The sequence below is a fragment of the Falco biarmicus genome, chromosome 16 (genome assembly GCF_023638135.1).
Source record: "Falco biarmicus isolate bFalBia1 chromosome 16, bFalBia1.pri, whole genome shotgun sequence".
In the NCBI taxonomy this organism is placed as follows: Eukaryota; Metazoa; Chordata; class Aves; order Falconiformes; family Falconidae; genus Falco; species Falco biarmicus.
Window position 1 is genome coordinate 952,585 of NC_079303.1, and position 22,694 is coordinate 975,278.

General features: G+C 42.9%; 1 protein-coding gene across 5 annotated transcripts in view; it reads right to left on the minus strand.

Annotated features, from left to right (window-relative positions):
• Positions 1-22,694, minus strand: part of PPP1R12B (protein phosphatase 1 regulatory subunit 12B) — a 128,462-nt gene that overhangs the window by 79,687 nt on the left and 26,081 nt on the right. For all 5 annotated transcript variants that reach the window (XM_056361297.1, XM_056361298.1, XM_056361296.1 and 2 more), the window contains exons 2-6: positions 11,785-11,915; positions 9,605-9,723; positions 6,167-6,326; positions 3,589-3,733; positions 1,899-1,973 (exon numbers count right to left, since the gene is read on the minus strand). In XM_056361297.1, the coding sequence (XP_056217272.1) occupies positions 1,899-1,973; positions 3,589-3,733; positions 6,167-6,326; positions 9,605-9,723; positions 11,785-11,891 (606 nt within the window). In that variant the 5' untranslated portion in view covers positions 11,892-11,915. The remainder of the gene's footprint in view (positions 1-1,898; positions 1,974-3,588; positions 3,734-6,166; positions 6,327-9,604; positions 9,724-11,784; positions 11,916-22,694) is intronic.

Consider the following 22,694-nt stretch of genomic DNA (forward strand, 5'->3'; position numbering starts at 1 on the left):
ACAAAACAGTAATGAAAAAACCATTTCAGCACCTTCCAGAAGCACAGAGACAGCCGACATAGAAAAAGGGATGCAATCAGAGGCTCACGTTTGTCTCTTCTGTGTCATGTCTAGCCTTGTTATTCCTTCCCTTTTGATAGGAGACAACACCAGGCACAAGAAGCCAAAGCTCTGCAAATTCTGAACATGGGAAATGCTACAGAGTCCAGCAAAGAGCCAAAAATTGGGGTACAGCCTGTTGTTAATCCGAACAAACTGCTGGAGCACAGCTGGGAAGTGCAGGAAACAGCCTGCTCCATTCACAGGTAATTCAGAGACTGGGAAAAACATCCACACCCAAATCAAATGAGTTGCTTCCAGCAAACAACATCCTCTCCAATAACCGCAGCAAATCTTTTAGCAAGGATGGCATATTGTTCCACTACAAGCTTTAGATTTAAGAAAAAAACACCTCTGATTTGAGAGCCATTTTGAAAGCAAAATAATGTACTTGGAGAAATGCTGTAGAACTGCCTACTTTATTCTTAGCAAATGTAAGTTTTCTATTTTAAGTGATAAATATGATAAACACACATGATGAAATGGCCTTTCCATTAAAAAATCATATCCATTAAAAAAAAGTGTGATAAAATCTGGATTCTTCTCTTCTTCCCAGTTCTACTATAGCTTGCTGCACTAATTTAACACACGGAAAAGGCCTTTATGTAGTGCTGCTATATAGAGAACAAGGGGGTTGCCAGCCCCTGTGAAGCAGGCCTAAAAATGGGTTAGCACCCATCCCCAAAAATTCTTCTCATTGTTTTGCTTTTTCTTTTCTTCTGAGGAGTGCAGTGATCTGCAGCATCCTGGTGTAGTGAGACAGGAGGAAATCCAGAATACAACCACAGATAGTATTTATCAACACCTCATTTAGGGAGAAGCTGATTAATTTTTAAAAAGTTTCTGCGAATGTTAAGGATGCTATTTAAGGACAAGAGCAGCTGTGTTATGATCAGAGCTTGAGTTCTACCACCCACATTGTCAGTTCCTCAAAATACTTTACTGGGTTTTATCAGCAGTGTTCTCATTATGTCTGTTTCTGAATCCAATGTTTTAAATTATACTGATTTTTATTTTTTTTAAAGAAGTTGGTTTGGGGTCGTGGTGTTTGTTTTTTGGGTTTGTTTTTTGTTTTTTTTTTTGTTGTTGTTTTTTTGGGGTTTTTTTTTGTTTTGTGGGGGTTTTTTTAGTAGACCAGATGAAATAGGAAAAAATGCAATCCAAAACCAACTTTCTGACTTGACAACTGGCTTTACTTTGATCAAGATATATTCCTGTTCTCCTTTTTTATGCCAACTGTCTCCTTATAATCCCTTCCAATATCTCCATTGCACTATGAAATTGCAACTTAATATGGTTTTGAAATCACCAATTTTTTGATCCACAATTCCCTGAAGTTTATAATTTCTTCTCACTCAATCAAAAGTCTCCCTATTGTAAGAAAGGCAGACATGGTAACAGACCTCTTTCTCAACACTGACAGCATATTTCCTTAGATGCAACACAGAGTTGACTTGGGTAATCATTCATTAAGAAAAGAGCAGTTTGATGCTAGAAAGCTTGCCAGCTAACAAAAGCAACTGCAGAATAATCATTCCAAAGATGAACTATACATTCCTTACCAGTTCACATAAATCTGCAAGTCAGCACACTACTGACCTTCTCGGTGAAGTCATCCAGTTTTCTAGATTTCTAGCTATTAAAAACATTGTTGTAATTAAAGATTCCAAATGACTAACACAGAAAAAAAAAATAGCTGGGCCTCAGCTTCCTGCGTCTGTTGACACCATATGTCTTAGAGAACACCCGTGTGTGAAAAGGTAATTGGAGAGGTGGAAAATGATCTGCCAAAAACTCACCACAGTCTGTTTCTTCTGCAGCATTTCTAAATGCTCAACTAGTCCCTCATCAGCCACGTCGAACGGCGTCTGGCCCTGATGCGATAAGAGAAGACAAGAGCATACCCAATATAGCACAGCACTAACATTCAGAAAAGCACTATTTACCAGCGAAGAACAGCAGGGATCATGCTCCACATCCTCCCCCCCAAACGCTGAGTAGCACACCCTGTTTCACTCCAGAGGAGGGAAAGCCATGCGACACCGGTGGTAGTTTTACAACTCAATCCACAGTCTGAGCAGCCCTAGCCATGGAAGTGCAGTTCCCTGACGGCACCTGCTAAGATCTAACAGCCAGGAGCGATAGATTTGACTTTCCAAGTCTGTAAAAAGGACACTCTTGCACTGAGAAGGAATGGGATCAACCTGTTGTACCGTATCATCATGTACTTGAACCCCACCAAAGGCTGCCAGTCCTCAGCAGGGCAAAAAATCTGGGAGCCATTTCCACATGCACGGGCATTTACAAAATAAAACAAACCAGAAAAATTGCTTTGTGGCACAAAACAAGAAATCAGTTACATTTTCACCATAACTAAAGCTGTAATAACCATTTAATTAACAACACCTAATGAAACCCAACGGCTAGGGATCAAACAAATAGAGGCTGCCCTGGCCACGGGACCTAGCAAGGCAACAATCCTTGACTGGGAAGAGCAGGTAATGCAGCAAAGACAACTCTGCCTGTTTCTTTTCAAGTCTGGTGTAACACTAAACCCACACACATTCTGAACACTGTGGAAAAGCACCTTAACACATAAAAGATTCCCTGTATTTCGGATGCCAAAGAGCTCACCACACTAAAACGGCTCCTTCTCAGCCGTTTCTTTCACATTGATTTCCAGTGCGGGCAGATGCACTTAAATAAATAGTGCCACATTTCTCTCATCAAATGATGTTGCCTACTGGCATTCCCCCGTGCTGTTCCAAACACATACAACCTAATTTCCTCCCAAGAAGCAGCCGCGGTGCGACAGAGCCCACGAGACCGCTCCAGCGGGAAGCGTCTCACAGGTGCTGCCTGGACATCGCAGCAGGGAGGGGAAGGCAGAAACAACCCTGAACAAGCACACAGCAGCTCTTGAAAATCCACGGGGTCTTCAAGAAAAAACTTCCGACTATTAGGATGGAAGAATTTCTTTTTTCTCCTTTTCTTTTTTGTCCTTCCATCCTATTTTTCTTAGTCATTTCTCACAAATCTGAGTCAATTTTTTGATTTCCCTTTTTATAACCAATGTAGTAGAACAGGAAGGTTTAAAGCTGCCGGTTTCTCAAGGGTTTGCTAGTTCTCAGTGCCCTACACCTTAATAATAGCATATTATTTTGCACTCCAAGACTGTTTATTTTGTTGTTAATTCGTCAGGATTACACTAAAACAGGAAAACACAGTAGCCTCTGTCCTTCCTTACAATCTTTGTCCTAAAATTTAACCACTGATCTTTTCCAGTAATACTTAAAACCTTTTCTGCCTTCCTTCAAGTCAAGATTCTTTATTTTCTGATGATTTTAAATGCTCCAGTGCATGTGCTAGGAGAGCTGCTCACCGTGTAACTTTGTCATGGCATTGGATCAAGTGGCAGGCAATAAAGCTGATATTCATCTGGCTATAAAATACATTGCATAAGTTGTGCAAACATCTGTGTGTACTAACCAGCTTGTTCCTGACGTCCATATCGCACAGTGCCTCAGCCAGGATGGAGCAAGCCTCCTTCACTCCCCAGTGTGCAGCAGCATGGAGTGGAGTCCAGCCGTCATTGTCCTGGACATTCAAATTAAACCCAGCCTGGATCAAAAGCCTGAGGAAAGAAGCAATATTGATTTCTGCCCACTCCAGAAGGACTTCTCGACACGGAAGAGTTCACACTGTGAGCCACAGAGTAGGCAGTACGGTTCACAATAAGCTAGTGGTTCCTTAACTTGTTTATTCACCCAAGCAAGACCCCACTCAACGTGCTTGCAGCTGTAACAGAATAGGGCAGTAAATGAGAAGTGACTTCACTGTAAAACCTGCTGGAATGCGTCTAACTGGTCAGGATCCCTTTCAGCCTGCTCTAAACTGGGAGAACACCTTCATTTCCAACCTGGCATCGGTGGCCCAGTCTGAACGCCAATGCATGAAACCCAGCAGACTCACTCAGGCACTGAGCAAACAAGGTGTCCCTGCAGACTGTCACCTCCTAACAAGGAGCCAAGCGCAGCACCTGGCATGGGGAGACATTTGGTAACTGGAGCCGAGTCTTGGTTCTACCAGAGAACAAAGCCACCCTGTAGGAACCGTCCAGAAGGAGATGATGCCAGTAGGGCTGCCAGGTAACAAGCAACAACGTTACTGTGATTGACAGATGTGAAATTTGTAAGTTAAGCAACCCACATTTGGGTTAAGCAACCAAAAAAGCATTTTTGCAAACTAGTCCTTGCACAGTTAAAGTAAATCTTGCCCAAGCGAACCTGCTTAGGAAGACCCTTGCACTACATTTACTGCTGTGTACCTTCCACCCACTCCCTTCTCAACCAGACCCGAGCGCTAGCGTTTCGTAGCATCTGGAGCTTCAATATTTAAAACCAAAACAAACAGAAGAGAGTCAGTTGTCACCTGAAGCTTCAGAGACATATGCACACTGGTACACCAGTGATCAGATGAAAGTACTGGGCGGCTCATGTAACAAAACTGACTATTATCCAAGGTGTTTAAATATTGAAGAAGATCCCAGCGGAATTCTGTGAGTCCAGTAAAACTACTACTGAAAATTTCCATCATGGGAAATTCCACCACCCAGAGCCACCCTTCTGCAGCACAAGGGAAATCACGCACAACCCTCGAACGGCACCAACGGCTTTGAAACTTCTGCAGCTTTACACCAACATGGTACTGTGCTAAATAAAGCATAGTCATACTATTGCAGCAGTGTGCTTCTCTGTGAAAGAAATTTTAAATTAGGTGCTGACTTTATGTTGATTTTCCAGATGGCAAAAGGAAGGAACATAGCTGCTAAAAGACTCAAGGTCACAGACAAATTCCACATCTCATTTGAGAGTTAGCTAGCTCCTGGCTTCCAGCCCCTTTGGTTTAAAGTCACTGAAGCTTTGTATTTGAACTTACAGGGTGGCCATAAAATACACAAGATTGAAACAATGTCAGCTTTCCATGAGATCTGTTTATCATTACAACAATCAATGCCAAGGAGTAGCTGTCCAGAACCAAGTCACCCTGCAAACGGTGAACGCAGCCTTCACTGAGGGTTGTTGATATACAACACTCCACTGAAAGTCCACAGGACCAACACCTCAAATTCAGGGGATATTACATTTCTATCCACATAAGCTGTGTTAGATTACTGTTCTTGGGCACGGTACAAGCACAGACAGCTTATAACTCAATTATAAGTTCTAATGAATGAATACAAATAGGGAACATGGAGAACAGCAAAATAGAGCTTGATAGGTAACAGCTCTTACACGACAAGTCACGCCACACAAAAATATGAAATTAAGGATCATGATAGATGAACACTTTCAGGAAGATTTTAATGTGGGCGATAAAGGAACCTTGCTGATGTTCAAGGGCAGCTCCACCTGTACATAAAGAATAGAGGAAAAAGCTTTATTGTTGGAAACCCTGATTTGACCTTACTAGTAAAAAAATTAAATGCTTTATTGCCAGGAAACACTACATCTGGCAAGTTTATGTTCATAATAAGCTTGTTAGTGCCAGACCAGTAGATGCAGAACTGTTACTTACAGGAATCCCTCTGTCACGGCTGGTGGCTGCTGCAGCAGTAGCATTAAGGAGCAGGGCACAGTGAGATAGGGGTGGACACTGTTTTTCCACTAGAATGGTCGCGTAAGGTGTTGGGGTGTTTGTGATTGTCATGCAGCATGTATTGGCGCTTTGTAGGCTGAAATTATACTTTTATCTCCTAATACTGTTTAACTTCCTACTCCTAAATCTGTTACTCCAATAGTGAAAATTGAACCTTCTCATTTATGTCTCACTCTTTGAAAACCTAACAACACTTTAGAGGCCTAGAAGTATGAAAGGGAATCTTCCAGTCCCTGTGTATTTCTAGGTGAACCACTACGGCTGGGCACATAAATCTACAAAGCCTCTTGAGAAACAGCAGCCTGAAAATCTCAGTATGAAACAGATTTCTCTAAACTATAAAGCTAGACATGTTCCTTATGAAAATCAGCCTTAATTCAACGCATCAGCCCTGGAAAGGAGCTCCTACCTCATGACTTCAGAATAGCCCTTTGCTGCAGCAACATGAAGAGCCGTGGCACCTGTTCGAGGCTGCTTTGTATCTTCAATTCTCCCACTGTTCAGCCACTGTCGGGCATCCTGTAGCATTTGCTGCTCCTCTTCTTTTCTTGCCAGGTCGAGGTCTACACCTAAGAGGGTGAAGCACAGAAGAAGAGATTATCAAGCAAAAGATCTCATGTACTTGTTAAACCTACCCTATGTTTCATTTGCTATACAGTACTAGTAAACTATTTGTAATATTCCACACTCACACACAAAAAAATAAAAGTACCAGCAGAAGCATCTTCTAGAAGCTGGGAGAACTCCTGCATCACTGACAGAGACTTGAAAAGCTGCCTGACTTCAAAAATCTGAAAGTTGAGCCACTGGTTGCAAACCAGCCAAACTAACTACTAGGCTCAACTGCAAACTATGGGTGGAAGGACTGTATTCTGAAGATGCAGTGTCCTAGACTGAAATAAAGTAATGAAAAGCAGCTTAACAAACTGTATTAAACTATAGTGATATAATCTACAGTGAAGATGTGAAGAGATGATCCTAAGACATCTCCTGCAAGAGCAGCATGACCCCACCTGTATGCTCACTCAAAATTCAGCACAATCTGCAAGCTACACATACACAGATCTGTATTGCACCACCGCCACTCCTGCCAGCCTTGCTGAAAGAAATCTTTAATTTTCGCTGAGCAGCAAACCACCAGATTCTGACAAAACACAGTTCTAAATCACTTTGGGGCTAGAAGGCCAAAAAAAATCTACTCTGATGGCTTACGAGATCTGCTTTAGATGAAGTCAAGTGAAGTAAGTTCATCAGTACACACATCTGGTATGACAGAGATACGGACTACGGGGGTTTCTGATAACAAGAGGGATGAGTTTCCCATCCTAGGAAACAACTGCTATGATATGGAGAGGCTGGGTGGCTCTGGCTGGTGGGCTGCGTCAATTGTTTTCATAAGTGGACTTTTTATGATAACCAGGTCATGTAAGGACAATATATCAATCAGAAGTACAATACAACTCCATGTAAGACTAACCAGACTAGAGCTCGCTGACTCAGGAAAAAATATGAAGGGTAAGATGACAAATCTCAAAAATCAAGAAAGGTGGTGAAGAGCAACTGACCCCTATGGATTAGGTATTTCAGAATAAGTATGAAATGATTTCCAACTAAATTATGGGCAATTAAGTTTAAAACAGAACAAAAGAAAACATTTATCAACTCAGTCAGAATTCTGAAACTCACTATTGCAGGATGTTGCAAAGGTTTGAAATACAACTGGCTTCAGAACAAATTAGACAAATTTGCAGTTATTAAACATAATGCTATACACGCCAGGAGTTCCCAAAAAGGACTGCACAAGTTCATGAAACAGAAAGCCATGGGGGATTCATGAGTATACAGAAAGCCCATCTGGCTCAGGAATTCCTTGAAGCACAGCAACTGGAGCTGGGAAAACGTTTGGGAGGGGAATCGTACACACGTGTCCTGTTGCTACAGTTTGCAGAAGGCATCTACTTATAGCTACCATTGAAGACAGGCTACAGGGCTGGATGGACGCTTATTTAAAGTTCATACCAGCAGTTCACTCCAGCAGTTACGATCCTTTTAAATTGTGTCAACGGGAAGCTTCTCGGTGGAGACAGATGGTTGTTTCAGGGCATCTTAGCAGGATGCCGCTAATGTGGTGAATCAATGAAAAAGCCAAGCAGAATCCAAAGAAGTGTCAGGCAAAATATCTGCAGCTGAGGCAGAATTACTGCCTTAATGTCCTGCAAGGCTTTAACCATGTTATTACCACGGTCAGGTTCAAGACCATCCAAGGAATCTGAAGGTGCACAAGTCCACGGGACCTGACGAGATGCATCTGCGGGTCCTAAGGGAACTGGCAGATAAGGTGGCTAAGCCACTATTGATCATATTTAAGAACACGTGGCAGTCCGGTGAAGATCCCACTGACCAGAAAAGGGGAAATGTAATCCCCATTTTTAAAAAGGGAAAAAAGACGACCCGGGGAACTACCAGTCAGTCCCACCTCTGTGCCCAGCAAGAATATGGAGTAGATCCTCCTGAAAACTATGCTAAGACACGTGAAAAATAAAGAGGTGATTGGTGACAGCCAACGTGGCTTCACTAAGGGAAAATCAGACCTGAAAAATCTGGTGGCTTTCTGTGACAGGGTTACAGCGTTGGTGGATGCAGGAAGAGCAACTGATGTCATCGACCTGGACTTGTGCAAAGCTTCTGGCACTGTCCCACATGACATCCTTGTCTGTAAACTAGAGAGGCATGGATCTGATGGGTGGACCACTCAGTGGATAAGGAATTTGCTGGATAGTCACACTCAAAGAGTCAGTGACTTGATGTCCAAGTGAAGACCAGTGATAAATGGTTCCTCAGGGGCTGGTATTGGGACCGGCACTGTTTAACAGCTTTGTCGGCCACATGGACAGCAGGATTGAGAGCACTCTCAGCAAGTCTGCTGACAACACCAAGCTGTGTGGTGCTATCAACACGCTGGAGGGGAGGGATGCCATCCAGAGCAACCCTGACAGGCCTGAGAGGTTGGCTTGTGCAAACCTCATGGAGTTCAACAAGGCCAAGTGCAATGTCCTGCGCATGGGTGGGGGCAATCCTAAGTACTAATACAGGTTGGGCAGGGAATGGATTAATGGGCTGAGAGCAGCCCTGCAGAGAAGGACTCGGGGGTGCTGGTGCATGAGAAGCTCAATGTGACCTGACTGTGCGCTTGCAGTCCAGAAAGCCAACCATATCCTGGGCTGCATTACAAGAAGCATGGCCAGCAGGTTGAGGGAGGGGATTCTTGCCCTCTGCTCCATTCTTGTGAGACCCCACCTGCAGTATGGCATCCACCTCTGAGGCCCTCAACAGAAGAAGGACATGGACCTGTTGGAGCGAGTCCAGAGGAGGCCATGACGATGATCAGGGGGCTGGAGCACTTCTCCTATGAAGACAAGCTGAGAGAGTTGGGATTGTTCAGCCTGGAAAAGGCTCCGAGGAGACTTTGTAGCAGCCTTCCAGTAGCTAAAGAGGCTGACAAGAAAGCTGGAGAGAGACTTTTACAAGGACATGTTGACAGGACAAGGAGGAACGGCTTTCAGTTTGAAGAGGGTACATTTAGATTAGATATTATAAATAAATTTTTCACTGAGGGTGGCGAGGCGCTGGCACAGGCTGCCCAGAGCAGCTGTGGGTGCCCCATCCCTGGAAGTTCAAGGCCAGGCTGGACGGGGCTGGGAGCAGCCTGGGCTGGTGGAATACTTGTCTGCTGCTTCCTCGGCCAGATTTCGGATCTCTTCACCCATACACAGTAAGCCCACGGAATTTTCTTACAGAGAGTCTGAGTGGTCTAAGTCTCACATACTCAACCCCACTACTGATTTACCTTGTTTCTTTACTTGTTCCAGGAGCAGGTCCTTCATGGCTGCTTCCTCCGCGATGTCAGATGGGACTTCACCCTCACTGTTCACAGCAGCCACATTGGCTCCATGACTAATTAAGTACCTACGGGAACGAGACCCATACCAACATGTTAGACCTTGCATGCAGGCTTCAGTGCAACTTATACAGTAAATCAAGTAGCAGAATTAAATATTTGGCTTTCTCATTCAAAATCATTACTCATTTGGCAATTCCAAATAAGTACCTTATTCTTACCAAATTGCTAGACTAAAAAAGTTCATTGTAAAATGCAAGGTCCCTGGTCACTGGCTCATAGCTTTTGTCTCTCTGTACTTATGCAAATACCCCTAGTTCTTGCACTGATCTAATTGATTATACTTTTTTTAAAAAAATGAAATAATAATAATTAAAAAAAGGATAAGCCAAGCTATCATCAGTTTTTTAATTCTTATTTTTACAACAATACCAAAAATTAATTCAAGAACAACCGATGTCTTCTTTGGCTGGTACATCATGTAACCAGTAGAATTCTTTTAGAGATCTAGGAGGGTGAGGCTGCTTAGTTTTAAAGTTTATTTTCAACGGCTTTGAGAAACAGTTATCAGTATTCAAATTTTGGTTACTTTTTGGTAGCTGTGGTGGACTGAATACATAAGCATGGTATGACTAGTAAAGAATAATAATATCTTTCATATGAAGAACTAGTATTTGGGAAGAAAGAAACCCAAACCAATAAAGGATTGTCCAAAGAGTTCAGAATTGTTCCAGGAGGAGTACAATATGCAGAAATAAATAAGCCACAGAAATTTTTTAGATTTTGTTAGAAGATATTGTAGAGGACTATCTGGAGAAATACTATTTTTTCCCATTATTCTTCTAACCTATAACACAGCCTTGTTCTCAGAAAAATTATTTCAGTTGGGAAATTACCATTTATGTTTGCCTATTGTTTGGTTCCAGTTATTCTGGCACTCCAGGTCCTATATCTGAGCAACTCTCAAACTCTCAGAGCAATCTGTCGGTGCACAAGTAGTCTGGTATCAGTATCTTCTCTGGGACAGACTGTTAGTCCTTTGTGAACATAATGAACGCTCAGATCAGGTGCAGAATGTTATTTCAAACCCTGGAATCAGAAACTGTGCCAAGAAGAGTCAAGTCTTTGTTGCGAGTCACTTATAGCAGGTTGCTGCTTTGCTTTGAACATCTACTGGACAGAACTCTGCTATATTCACTGTCTTTTCTTTCATATGTATTTTATGTTTGTAGTCACTAGACTACCTAACCTCTTTATGGCAGGCCACAGAATTTCATCTGGTTGTGCCCAAACTGAGCCCAGTATCTTGTGTGGTAAACAAAACAAAAAAATGTAAGAAAATGCTCCAGTTGTAAGTGGGTTAAGTAACAAGCAGTTACTTCTGCCTAATTATCTTTTGTCAGACAGTATGCAAGAAACAGAAACAGAAGATCTGAATTTGAGGAAAAAGAAACAATGCTGCTGGTGACTGTGGAGCCCAGACCATTGCATTTCTCTCGCTCAAGCCTCCACACAGCTGCAGTACTGCTGACACAGGGCTGTCCACAGCGAGAAAAGGCAGTTGCTTTGCAAAGCCTCAGCACAAGGGTGAGCGCTGGTGCAGTCCCCCTCTGAACTGTTCCACCGTAGGCCATACATCTCCTGTTTGGGGTTTACACCAGAACGGCTATATGGATGTAACTGCACTAACACACATTTTGTACAGAGACAGAATTCTTTTTGGTTGGAGGAATAAAATCCCAAATCGCTCTTAGGTAACACTTAAAATTCTACAGGGGCTCCCTGCTGTCGGAAGTGCACAGCAAAGACGGCAGTGCCATGCTTCGTTACACGTCTCTGTGTTGGTGTGCCTGCCCGGCGGCTGTCGGGTTTCCCTTTTGCTCGGCATTTTAGCCAAGTATCTAATGAATCATAAGTCACTGTAATAGGATCAGCAAAAGGCAACCAGTTGCAGGCTCCACCTTAATCCTCACAAATTAAGAATTCAGTAACAGGAGAAATGCATCTATTTTCAGCATTGCTTCTCAAGATGTTGTGTAAGTCTCAGCACCAATCGCCTGGGTTCCTGCTCTGAAGAGGAAGACATCGAAAGTGTTATAAATACCCAGAACAGCCTGAAACTCACTCACTCTGCTATGTTCAGATAGCCACACGATGCCACCGCGTGAAGAGGGGTCCAGCCCTCGTTATCTTGCTGGTTCACATTGGCTCCATTCTCTACAAGGAACTTCACCATGTCCAGGTTCTCATCTATACAGGCCTGAGGGAGAAGAGGAGGGGTTACATCCAGGGGAGGGAAGGATTGAAGAGAAAAAGAAGGAAAAAATCAAGCAAGTATCGGTGTTACATCAAGTGTACAACCTCCATTTGCAGTATATTGTTAGCAGGTAATTCCTGGGCTGAATTTCCTACTCTGTGAGCTAGCACACCTTAAAATTTAAGGTAGCATGAATTTATGAACTAAAATAATTTCAGAACTTTCAAAAATTAATTGTAATTCAGAGTCCCCAGGTGGACAACCTCTAAATTTATTCAAACTTTACTTCTCACCAATTGATCTGTTTCCTTCCTCTCTCCCACACTTTTCTCCCTGGAGCGAGGACGCACGGTAAAATGATATAGCTGTATTAGTTTTAGGTATGGCATCAAATTCCTCTAAGCCAGACAAGCTATGTATTTATTTAGATTATGTTGCTCCCTCAAAATGTCAATGAAATAACATCATAACAATGAATGAAATGAGATAATGATAGTGGTAGGGATGAGCAGGGAAAACACGAGCTCAAGAAGCCTGACTAAAGCAGACCGTCTGTGTACTGGATGTTGCCCTTTACAGAAGATGTGACCATACCAAGGGTAGAATTTTAGAGATGTTAATAACTTCTTTATTCAGCAGTATCTATTAATTTTCCTGAGTATAACCAAGCACAACTTTCCCTGTTAGCTCCACAGACCCTGTGAGCTATTGAAGAGTATGACAACCCTTTATTAGCTGCTGTATTAATTCTAGAGCCTGCATTTACAGAGACCTGCTAGCTTTGAAGTTGCCAGAAGAAAACCTAGCTAGATTTTCAAGTCTCAGCAGTTCTGTTGGGTGGAATTCCTCCTTCCTCACATTCCTGGCTACAGCACGTTCTGCATTGCATTTACAGTTCACTGGAGGCTGCTATTTAAGGATGAGCTGGCAATTTAATACATACGTCCAAATGCATGTGCCTCAGCTGAGAGGCACCAAGCATGACCAGGAGGTGAAAGGACTGTCTTTTACTGCGTGTCCAGCTACAGGGAGAAACAGAGTTCCTCATTACTAGAGGGGGAATCAGCTTGGTTGAAATTCCTCCAAAATCTCAGCACTCAATCGTTCTGCATAGCTTGATGTGGGCACATCTATCAGTTACGGCAGTCAGATGACTTCCAGATGATCGTTCCTCTAAAACAAGCGACACTGACTATCCGTTCCTATCCTGGCAAGTAATGAAAACAAGGAAATTTTCTCTACCCAACACCCCCACTAAAGAGAGACAATCCTATAGTATCTAACACGCTCATCTATGCTGCATAGCTTATTTCAAAGGAGAGACATGTCCTACACCAGGATATCCAGCTCTTGCTATTTCTCCTGCAACTGCAAACCCTAAACTAGGCTTTCACCCCGCAATCCTACATTTGCTTCACTGACAAGCAGTCATGCAAAAGACTAGCCTCTAAATCTCTAAGGAACCCTCCTCCAGAAAACTAACTCCTAGCAGAGTTACTTGGCAAACACAAGAGGACACAGGGTACGCCTATGGCACTAGGAAAGGTCGCCCCAGGAGCAGACTCAAGCACCCAAGTCCTGACTGAGCCCACGCTGCAGTTTTAGCATGTTTCCTGCCCTTCTTTTAGACTGGTTTACCTTAACCTTTGCCAGAAAAGCACAAGCATAATTCTAGCAATAGTTTACTTCAGGGACTGCTCCAAACCCAGAAATGGATGAGACTGCCCCGGGTTGGCTCCATCACCCTGCTCAGCACATCAACACTCTCCTACCCTCAGGCACGAAACAGCTCCGTCCTGTACACCCAGCTCTGGGGAACTTCCCTTGGATTATTTCAGGCAATAGGACTGAAAGAAAAACCAACCAACAATCCCCAAAAACTCCCAAAAACTTGGGGACTGAAGAGTATCACACTGAATTCAAGTCTGAAGCCACAAAACTCAGGAGCTAATGTCTATTTTATTGCCACCCATATTTACGGCAATACACTTCAAGTTTTCTGCCCCCACAACTCAAATAAATTACTTACAATCTTAATGATGAGTTATTTACATTTACCTGGGAACACAACCATTACATATCACTTTTTAAATAAAACTGACTTCATCTAAAAGTGTATTGCTCCAAGAATAGCCAAGAGAAGTTCACCCATGTCGTGGTTTCTTTTGAGCAGAATCATTTCTGGCTGACTAAAGCATTCAAAGAAGAATTTTATCAGCATGGCTCTGACAAAGCAGCAAGGTGGATGTTTCATGCCTGTACATACTTACTGCTCTGATGTATTTGTTTAAGTATTACCTGCAGTTTGAGTGTAAATCTAAATTTAGACTGAAGAACGGCTCTATATTGTGAGCTTTGTACATATCTGATGGAGAACTGTATTTACACTGTTTATCATTTAAACCACCCAAATACACCCACTACATCTGCACATACTGGGAACTGGCCAAGAGAAAAGACCAGTTCTTGCTCAAGCCACTGGATACACTGGACTCTAAAATTTCTAAAATCAAGTATCTGTTTAAATGCATGAAAGACACCACCCGCCCCCCTTCTAAATTTCTGCCTGTTATTGGCCTTGTTGTTCCGCTGGTCCCTGTCTCGCGTAGTTCCTATGGAATGCATGCTAGAAACAGAAGGGATAATGGGATCAAAGCCCACCTGTTCCTACACAGAAGTCTCCAGTAATTCGACTCGCCTGGCTTCTGAAGAGATAAAACGATGACAAAGTGACAAAGCTACATGGGTGCTGACAACAGCAGGCATTCGCTCACTTCCCCAAGGGAACCGTAACACATTTCATCCTGCTGTTTGCATTTGCCATGAAGATAAAGTCAGTCGCAAAGGTGTACTAAGCCCTTACTGGAGCAGCATTGTGTTCTTTAAGAAAAATCACCCTCACTCCACCCTTCACCACCTGTGTATCATAAAAACTGCTGTTCAAGTTATGTGATCAAGCAATGTGACGCTGTTCGGCAAATATTTATTTGAGTATTAGTTAGTGACACAAAAGAACAGAAATTAGCAGAGCTGGGTAACATGAACAGGGTTATTTTAATTACTTGAGGCTGCATTAACACTAGAAGGTATGGCTTCTTGCCTGCCTCAAATGTCAAAATGCAAGGGTTTTTTGCATTTTTCATCATATTATATAATACTAATCATATTGGCCAAGATTTTAAAAAGTGAGGTGGAGAAGGAGTTTCAGGAAATGGCATTTGACAAACAGAGGTACTGGATAACCCCTGCTCAGCTCTGAAAATCTCATCATTGCCACATGTAAGAAACTATCAGGCATAGGATTATTCGTATCTTTTTTTAGTCAAGACACCCTAAAAGAATACACTGCTTGTATCTTAACATGCTATGACGTATTTAACACACCTTAGAGCAATAATTATGAGGCCAGCAACTAGGATAATGAGTAAAAATGTTAATTTCTAAAGAACTTCTAAATTTAAGAACTTTAGAAAACACATATAAAAATTGTAACAGATTAAATGGTAGCTTTTAGGGGCTGCAATATATTAAGTATCAACTGAGTAAGACTTGCATGTTATCACAGAATTCACACTTGCGCACACATTAATGATATTAGTAGTTACATACATGACATCATTTTACAGAGCTACAAAGAACAGAAATTCCCACTGTTCAGAAGCATTCAGGGCACACACTTGCACACCTAAAATTTTTGAGAGCCCTGACTGGTAATACCCCTGCAGAAAATCTCTGCTGCGTGTTTTATTGTGTGTATCTGCCAAAGCTGAGCGCTGCAAAACACCACATAAGAAACACATTCCCTGAGATTCGGAGGGTAAAGTTCATCTCCTGGCTAAGCAAAATGGGTTACCTGAGGTTACTGGAGGAAGGAGAAGAGGACAAAGAGGAAGTAAACGGGGTAGATGTGTCCTCCATTAAGTACTATTAATCCTCTAACCTTAAATTTAAGAGAGTGGATAAGTTTAGAAACCCGAGAGGATCTATTGCTATGCGAAGTTCTTCTCTTTTATTTGATACAGCATTCCTTGGGAACGTTGTAAGAGTAACTACATTGGACAGCAATATTACAAAGCAGACACCTGCCCCTCCAACCCCCAGAGGGAGGAAAGAAAGTAAGAAAAAAAAAAAAAGTTGGTTGAAAATTAACATTGCCTTTTCGGTGGGTAGTTATTTAGTGTGAGGAAACACTCCGTCTCCTAAATCGCCCTTAGAGATTTGCATAAAGAAAAACGCATACACAGACAGGCTCAATTCTTTCAATTTTCAGCACTGCTAACCCTCAGCTGCTTGGTTACGCATGTAGGAGAGGACAAAATCAAGGTTAACTACAGAGCACAGCATTTTTGTCTCTGTATTCATTCCTCCTTTTTCTTCTTTGTGAAAGATACCATACAACCTTGAAGGCGATGAGATAGGGTGGGAGTAGGCTGTGACCACCTTTCCCTCTAATCAGAGATCTTCAGCGGGCTAATCTCTTGTCATCCTTCTATTTTTCTTGGCAGTTGGTTAGCTTCAAGTGCTTCTGGAACAGCACTAATGTATTGCAGTTTTAGCAGTCTTTGATGCAAACTGCATGCAGTGCCCAGAATTACCCACTAACCGCTCAAAGAAAGTTGGCTCATACAATTTAAATCCCAGGCATCACTGGGCAACTCTCCATCCACGGCTCATGGTGTTCCTTCAGCTCCTGGCAGGGGACCAGCATTTAGCAGTTTTTCCATAGGGAGGAAGTGCTCAGTTTCTAAAATTTGCAGATACGGCATATTAGCTTCCCCCTCTTAGATAACAGGTGTAGCCCTTTACAGCCAGGGACACTCACTGCATTAATTTTTTTTTTTTTTTTTTTTTTGCCAGTAGCTATTGCCAAGGCATTCTTCTTTCAAGCATGAAGTTTACATTACAATAATGAAACGGGGGACACCAGGAAATGTTACAGAACAACTCTGCTCATCTGGCAAAGCTTGCTCAACAACCAGACAAAATCTGATCTTTATCTTGAATGAAGCCTCATTATTATAATATATTGTTAGTGTTTGCTCCTTCCTCAGAGCCTTCAGAACACACAAGCATCACTGCACTTCTGGTGAGTATCAGCAACGCAACAGCTCCAACTGCCTGCCAAGGTTTTTGCTTTGCATATCTCCTGGGCATCCCCCACAGGATGGACATAGGATGATCTGGGAGTAAAAGGAGTCAGATGGGCTAAGACTGAAGGGTTCAGAGGACCAAGAATCAAGCTCCAACAAGCTGTAAACAGTACAACACTGCTCACTTTCTAGGGGGTGCATCACATTTCGCAAAACCCCAGCCTATGACTGGTGTTACATTCCCACTATATAATAAATACATATAGGATAGTAGCAAGGAGAACAACTGCACCACCTGACAAATTCCTAAGAAATGGCTTGGGATCAGCTAAGTGAGGAAAAAAGATACCTTTCCATCTCCACATGGAGAAAGGGCAATGGTTACAAACCCAGAACACAGAAGCCATGGCAATGCCTGCACATCAGCAGTGCTGTCACAGGCACCCACATTAAGGCAACTGTTTTCTCCACAACTTACCCAGTATTGCAGTAGTTTAACATAAACACATGCACATTCAGTGCAACTGTTTGCAGGCAGAACAGTTCCCATCAGTGTTTCGGCAAGAGCTCCTCAGCAGCACAGGCACTTCAGCTGCTGCCTCCCTGCACAACGTGGCAGCGCTGCTCACAGCAGTGCATGTAACAAGGTTGAGCTTGGCTGAGAGCGTACTGCATTTCTGAGTGCAGCCCCCTTAAGTAAATATTTAGTTTACAAACAGTATGTCACATCACCCAGTGTCATATGATCACGAAATAAAATAGCAGCAGTGTGCTTACAAGAGCTTGGAATTAAACTCAGCCAAGAAACCTATAATAAATGCTTTGGGTTTAATTTTGGCTATATTTAATTCCCTGGTGCTCCCTCCTTGGTTGGTCAGGATTTGGGAGAGAGAACCTATGCATTTTCTCAAGGTGGAGGAAAGATGCAAGAAGGGAAAAGAAGAAAGGGCTAACGCTTGGCTTCTGCGTTACATGTTTCTACTATGAATACATCGGCCTTGTGACAGAACTCTATCCTGGTGACTTCTCGGTGCAGAAGAGTGAAAATCTCATAATCCTACCATGTCAGATTCTTGAGTAGCAATCCTCATGGTTCCCACATAGAAATCATAATTGGCAGCTCCACTTGTCACACGTAAATACAATATGTAAACTAGCTAGTCAGACACATGCCAGCTTTTTTAATTGAGTATTAGAGGCACCAGGCCAGCAGAGACCATGCTTCATTTCTTCTAAGTACTCCAGTATTCATCTCCTAAGCCTTCCAGGAGTATGGTACCTCTTGGCCTGTGCAAAATGTTGCTGTTAAATCAGATCACTCATGAAACCCCCATTATTAATTCTTTTATCAGATTCTCCTGAAATCCAGAAATCAAGTGCAGATACCATCGTCACAGCTCACACATACAGCCCTCCCCTAACATGGTTTGCCTCCCTCTGTTCCATCACTAATCCCAGTCCCTGTAGCTCTTAAGTTAAACTACTAACAGAGACCTCTGAGGTTCTTCCGTACAACCCCACATTCATGGCATAGCATTCTTGCACTGATCTTCAGGACCCTTCTCCATATGCCAGTTTGCTCAGAAAGCCACTCCATTCTTCCATATGGTTAAACAGTTCATATTTTAGATGACAAGATCCTCGGAGCAGGGACCATTTTAAGAGTACCCAGCTCTCAACAACACAACAGTGTCAAGCAGGTAAAGAACAACAACATATATCCTACTGTACTACTGCAGTTGGAGAGGACCTCAGGACACTTCTAATTAATGCCTCCTGCTCAAGGTAGGATTTGCAGTGAACTCACACCAGCTTTCAAGGCTGTGGAGGTGTGTGTGTACAGTATGTACACATGTGCACGTATGTACTTATATACAAACACAGATATGCATATTTATTCTTCATAAATCCAGGGATCTTTATATTTGTGGGGAAGGACTAGTATACACAATTTGTGTCATGTGTCTGCTGCCACTCTGATCCAGAACTGACTCACCTCCATCACTCAGATGCTTTATTTGCCCAAGCCTCTAGCTTTCTCCTCCCAAATGATGTTCTCATGCTGGAAACCTGACCTAGACTCAATTGGGTGGCAGAGGCTGCAACACCCGTTAGCTACAAAAGATTCTGCATTAGATATGGGTGATTAAAGCGGCTTTTGTTCATACAAACCAAGCACGCCCCTTCCTAACGCTACCAGTGGGACCATGTTTGACAAGATCAGACAGACCCACATCACACTCAAACCGATTAAAAGGTTTTCTTCGGGCTAAATGAAGAGCCAAAGAGTTACTGCAGTGAACACAGGCCATAAAAAGCATGAAACTAAAAGCAGAATGTTTTCTGAGTGCCTGGAAATGCAGTCTTGAATTCAACACGAGAACCTCACAACTTCTTAAGTAGGTTTAACTCCAGGTTGCCAGGGTCTCTCCTGCCCCAGCCATTTGTTCCCACACCTTGCCTTGCACAAGGTTCGTTTCATCGACATTTTCAAAGTGTAAAGAAACAGATGTACCCAGAGGGTGTTGCCTGTCTCAGCTGGGTGGGATGTATTACCCTCACAGTACCTGTCCTTTCTCACTGCCTGCAGCCCAGCATAAACCCACTTACAACAAGGTGAGATAGATCCCACCCTCAGTAACTCACCAGCGGTCACATGATAAACCTCTAAGAGCCAAGATTTACCAGGTCACTCCTTGATCTGAGGCTTGAGATGGTTTTCTTTACCACAGCCTTATGCTACATGATTAGGGTAACTAAGGCACTTGGAGGAGTTTTAGAATTGGTTAAAGAGTTACAGACCAGAGGATAATACTGATACCAGCAGCAACATTAACTGTTAATACATTGGGGGCTGGCAGAATTAGCAGGCCAGTTAAGTCATACTATCACAACACACAGGTCACAGTCAAAGGGATTAAATGACAAGACTTACTTCTCTACTGTTCTCCTATCATAAGTCTAAAATATACGGAACAAAGTTAGCCGGGAGATGAAGGGAGTCAATCTTCCACTGAATGCAAAATAAAGAGTAAATAAATGATGTCAACATATACTGCAAACAGCCAGTGCTCCACAAACGAAGGCAAGCCTGATGACAGCTGAACAGCATCAGGGTTAAATCTGGGAACACAGAGAAAGGAGTTCACAGAAAACAAAGAGAAAAGCACTCCCAAAATAGCCTTGCAACTGTCACCACTAGCGATTGTCAGCACTGGAAGGTATGACCTTGCCATCGTGTCTCATGATCACAGCTCTGCTCTTAAGGAGGCATTTGTCAGAACCAGCACTACCAAAAATTCCACGTCCAAGTGATCCCGTATCTCTGGCAGCACAGATCACACTCACCAGCGAGTCTGGGAACAACAAACTGCTCTTACTGTTGCTCCTGCAAAAGCATGGGGCTTTTGCACCTTCCCTCCTCAGCCCTGGCCTCAGGGCACCCTTACGGCTAGAACACCCTGCACGGACACGCACTGGGTACCACAAACCCAGTTTTAACATCTTTGTGCTTTAAATTCCTTGTGCAAATCTAATTCTGAAACAATCAATTTATTAGAACTAGCAGGAAGAGGTAAATTCTTTAAAGAGAGCTGGGGGAAAGGGAGGGAAATGAGATAAAAAGAGTATTATTCCTTTTCTAGCCTAATTGATTAACTATGTTGCTTCATTTTTTAACAGCACTTGAGTCATACCTTCTCATGTAAGCAGGAAGAGAGGTATGGCTTATGTCATGTTTTTCCATTGGAAGAAACCCTACAACAACTATAAGTACTCCGCAGTATCCATGCCAGTCATCAAAAAAAACCAGCAACAAATCTCTCACAATGATTAGCACAACAAAAAACCCAGTAGAGCACAAGGGAAGAGAGGAATTCATACAAAGGCATAATTATTTCACGGATGTAGCATTTTCAGGATGAATAGCAGCACAAAATGTCAGGTGAGTTGCTCTGAATAGAAGCCACATTTTGAAACTACTTATACCTTCATATATGCACCGGTGACATCAACTTATTTACAAGGAGGTAGATGTAAATATCTGCTGCGCTAGACTATAGACGTCTTAGCTAAATGTCTGTGAAATTCTTTGTAATTATCAGGACTTCTGCTTTAGCTGTGCAGCAATGGTATGGCCAGCGAACACTGAGGCACCACGCTTCACTTCGCCGTGGTTGGTACATGATCTGCTTTCACCAAGGTAGCCCTCAGCACGCCAAAGCTTCCGACTGCTTCTTTGAGATGAACAGGAGCCACTGCTGGAAGGAAAGAGGTGGTCAGTTGGACACACACACTGTGTTCCTGAAAAGGGAGGAAAATGGAAAGAAAGCTCAAATTGCCCTGCTTTTACTTCTGCTATGACGACAGGCATAGGCACGCAGGACTGCCACCTTTTTGCCCCTCATTTAACGTTTCTAATCATACAGCATTTTGGCAAACCTAGGAAGATCAGCAAGGACCACAGATACAAGTACTCCACTATGCAAAGAGCCACAGGGATCAACCCCTCATGCCAGCCCCTCCAGCCTCACATTATCTGTGCCGCCATGTGTCCAGCAACCTACGCTCAATTCACCTCCCGTTCAACCAGGACCCGGTACAGCGACTCCCCACTTCCACTCTGCTTTTCCTCTGCAGTTGATGGACTGGTTTGGCATTTGCATTCACAAACCAGAACACGGAGCTCTAAAGCAGAGACAGGCCATGCAGGACTGACTTTAAAATCCAATGTAGATTATCATTTTACTCCCTTCCTTTTCATCATCTTCATCCCCTTAATTGCAACATGATTTTTAATACCCATTATTTCAACAGCAGTTGGAGGCTAATACTTTGTACCATCTGAGAAGAGCTTGAAATAAGTCCAGTACTTGATCAACTGCCAACACTAAAAATAAAGTCTTTCTGTCACTAAAGAGCAGGGACTGCCAGTTTTCTAATGGCGTAGATCAGCATTAGCTTTTCAAGTCTCACCAGTTTAGTCATTCTGACCACTAAGTATTTAATTACTCTCCCACCCAGCCACTGCTCCCTGGCACTGGATCAAGACAGTATATAAACCCCTGCCCTTAAATTACTCAGATTTTAGTTCCTGCCTGAAATAAGTCTACATTTCATAATTAGAAAGCTCACAAGCATTTCACTCCTGTGTGGAAAATGTAAATTTAGCTGCTGCAGGTTTGCTTAGCAGAGAAACTTTCTGCTAATCCCCTCATTCTTCAGCTCTACAGGTGCCACATCAGTGGTAATATTGTACCTATTTAACACAGTTCCTACAGGCATTTTTACAATGCAAGCAAAATATATATGTGGTTGCTGCCATCAGCTATATTACATAAACATATTCTAAAGTTCCAAGATGCAACCTTAGATCAGCTTCAGCCAAACTAAGGTGGCCTCCTGCAGCCCAGGGCTGACACTCGCCCCGCTGTTTTGAACAGGCACTATAGGTTGCAGAGTAAGGCCAATGCCAAATGAAGACTAACTTCGTCAATAATGGGGGGTAAAAATTAAAAAAATCACTTTTCAGCCTGCTTGGCCATGTTACGCCACTCACACCACACCTGCTAGTAGGGCAAGCTGGGGTAGGAAGGCATGGCAGGGCCACGCCGTGCTCCAGCAAACGATCCTTTATGGGAAGACTCTCTCCAGGTCTTCTCCTAACGGGAACACCGCTGCAAGTGATTTTAGC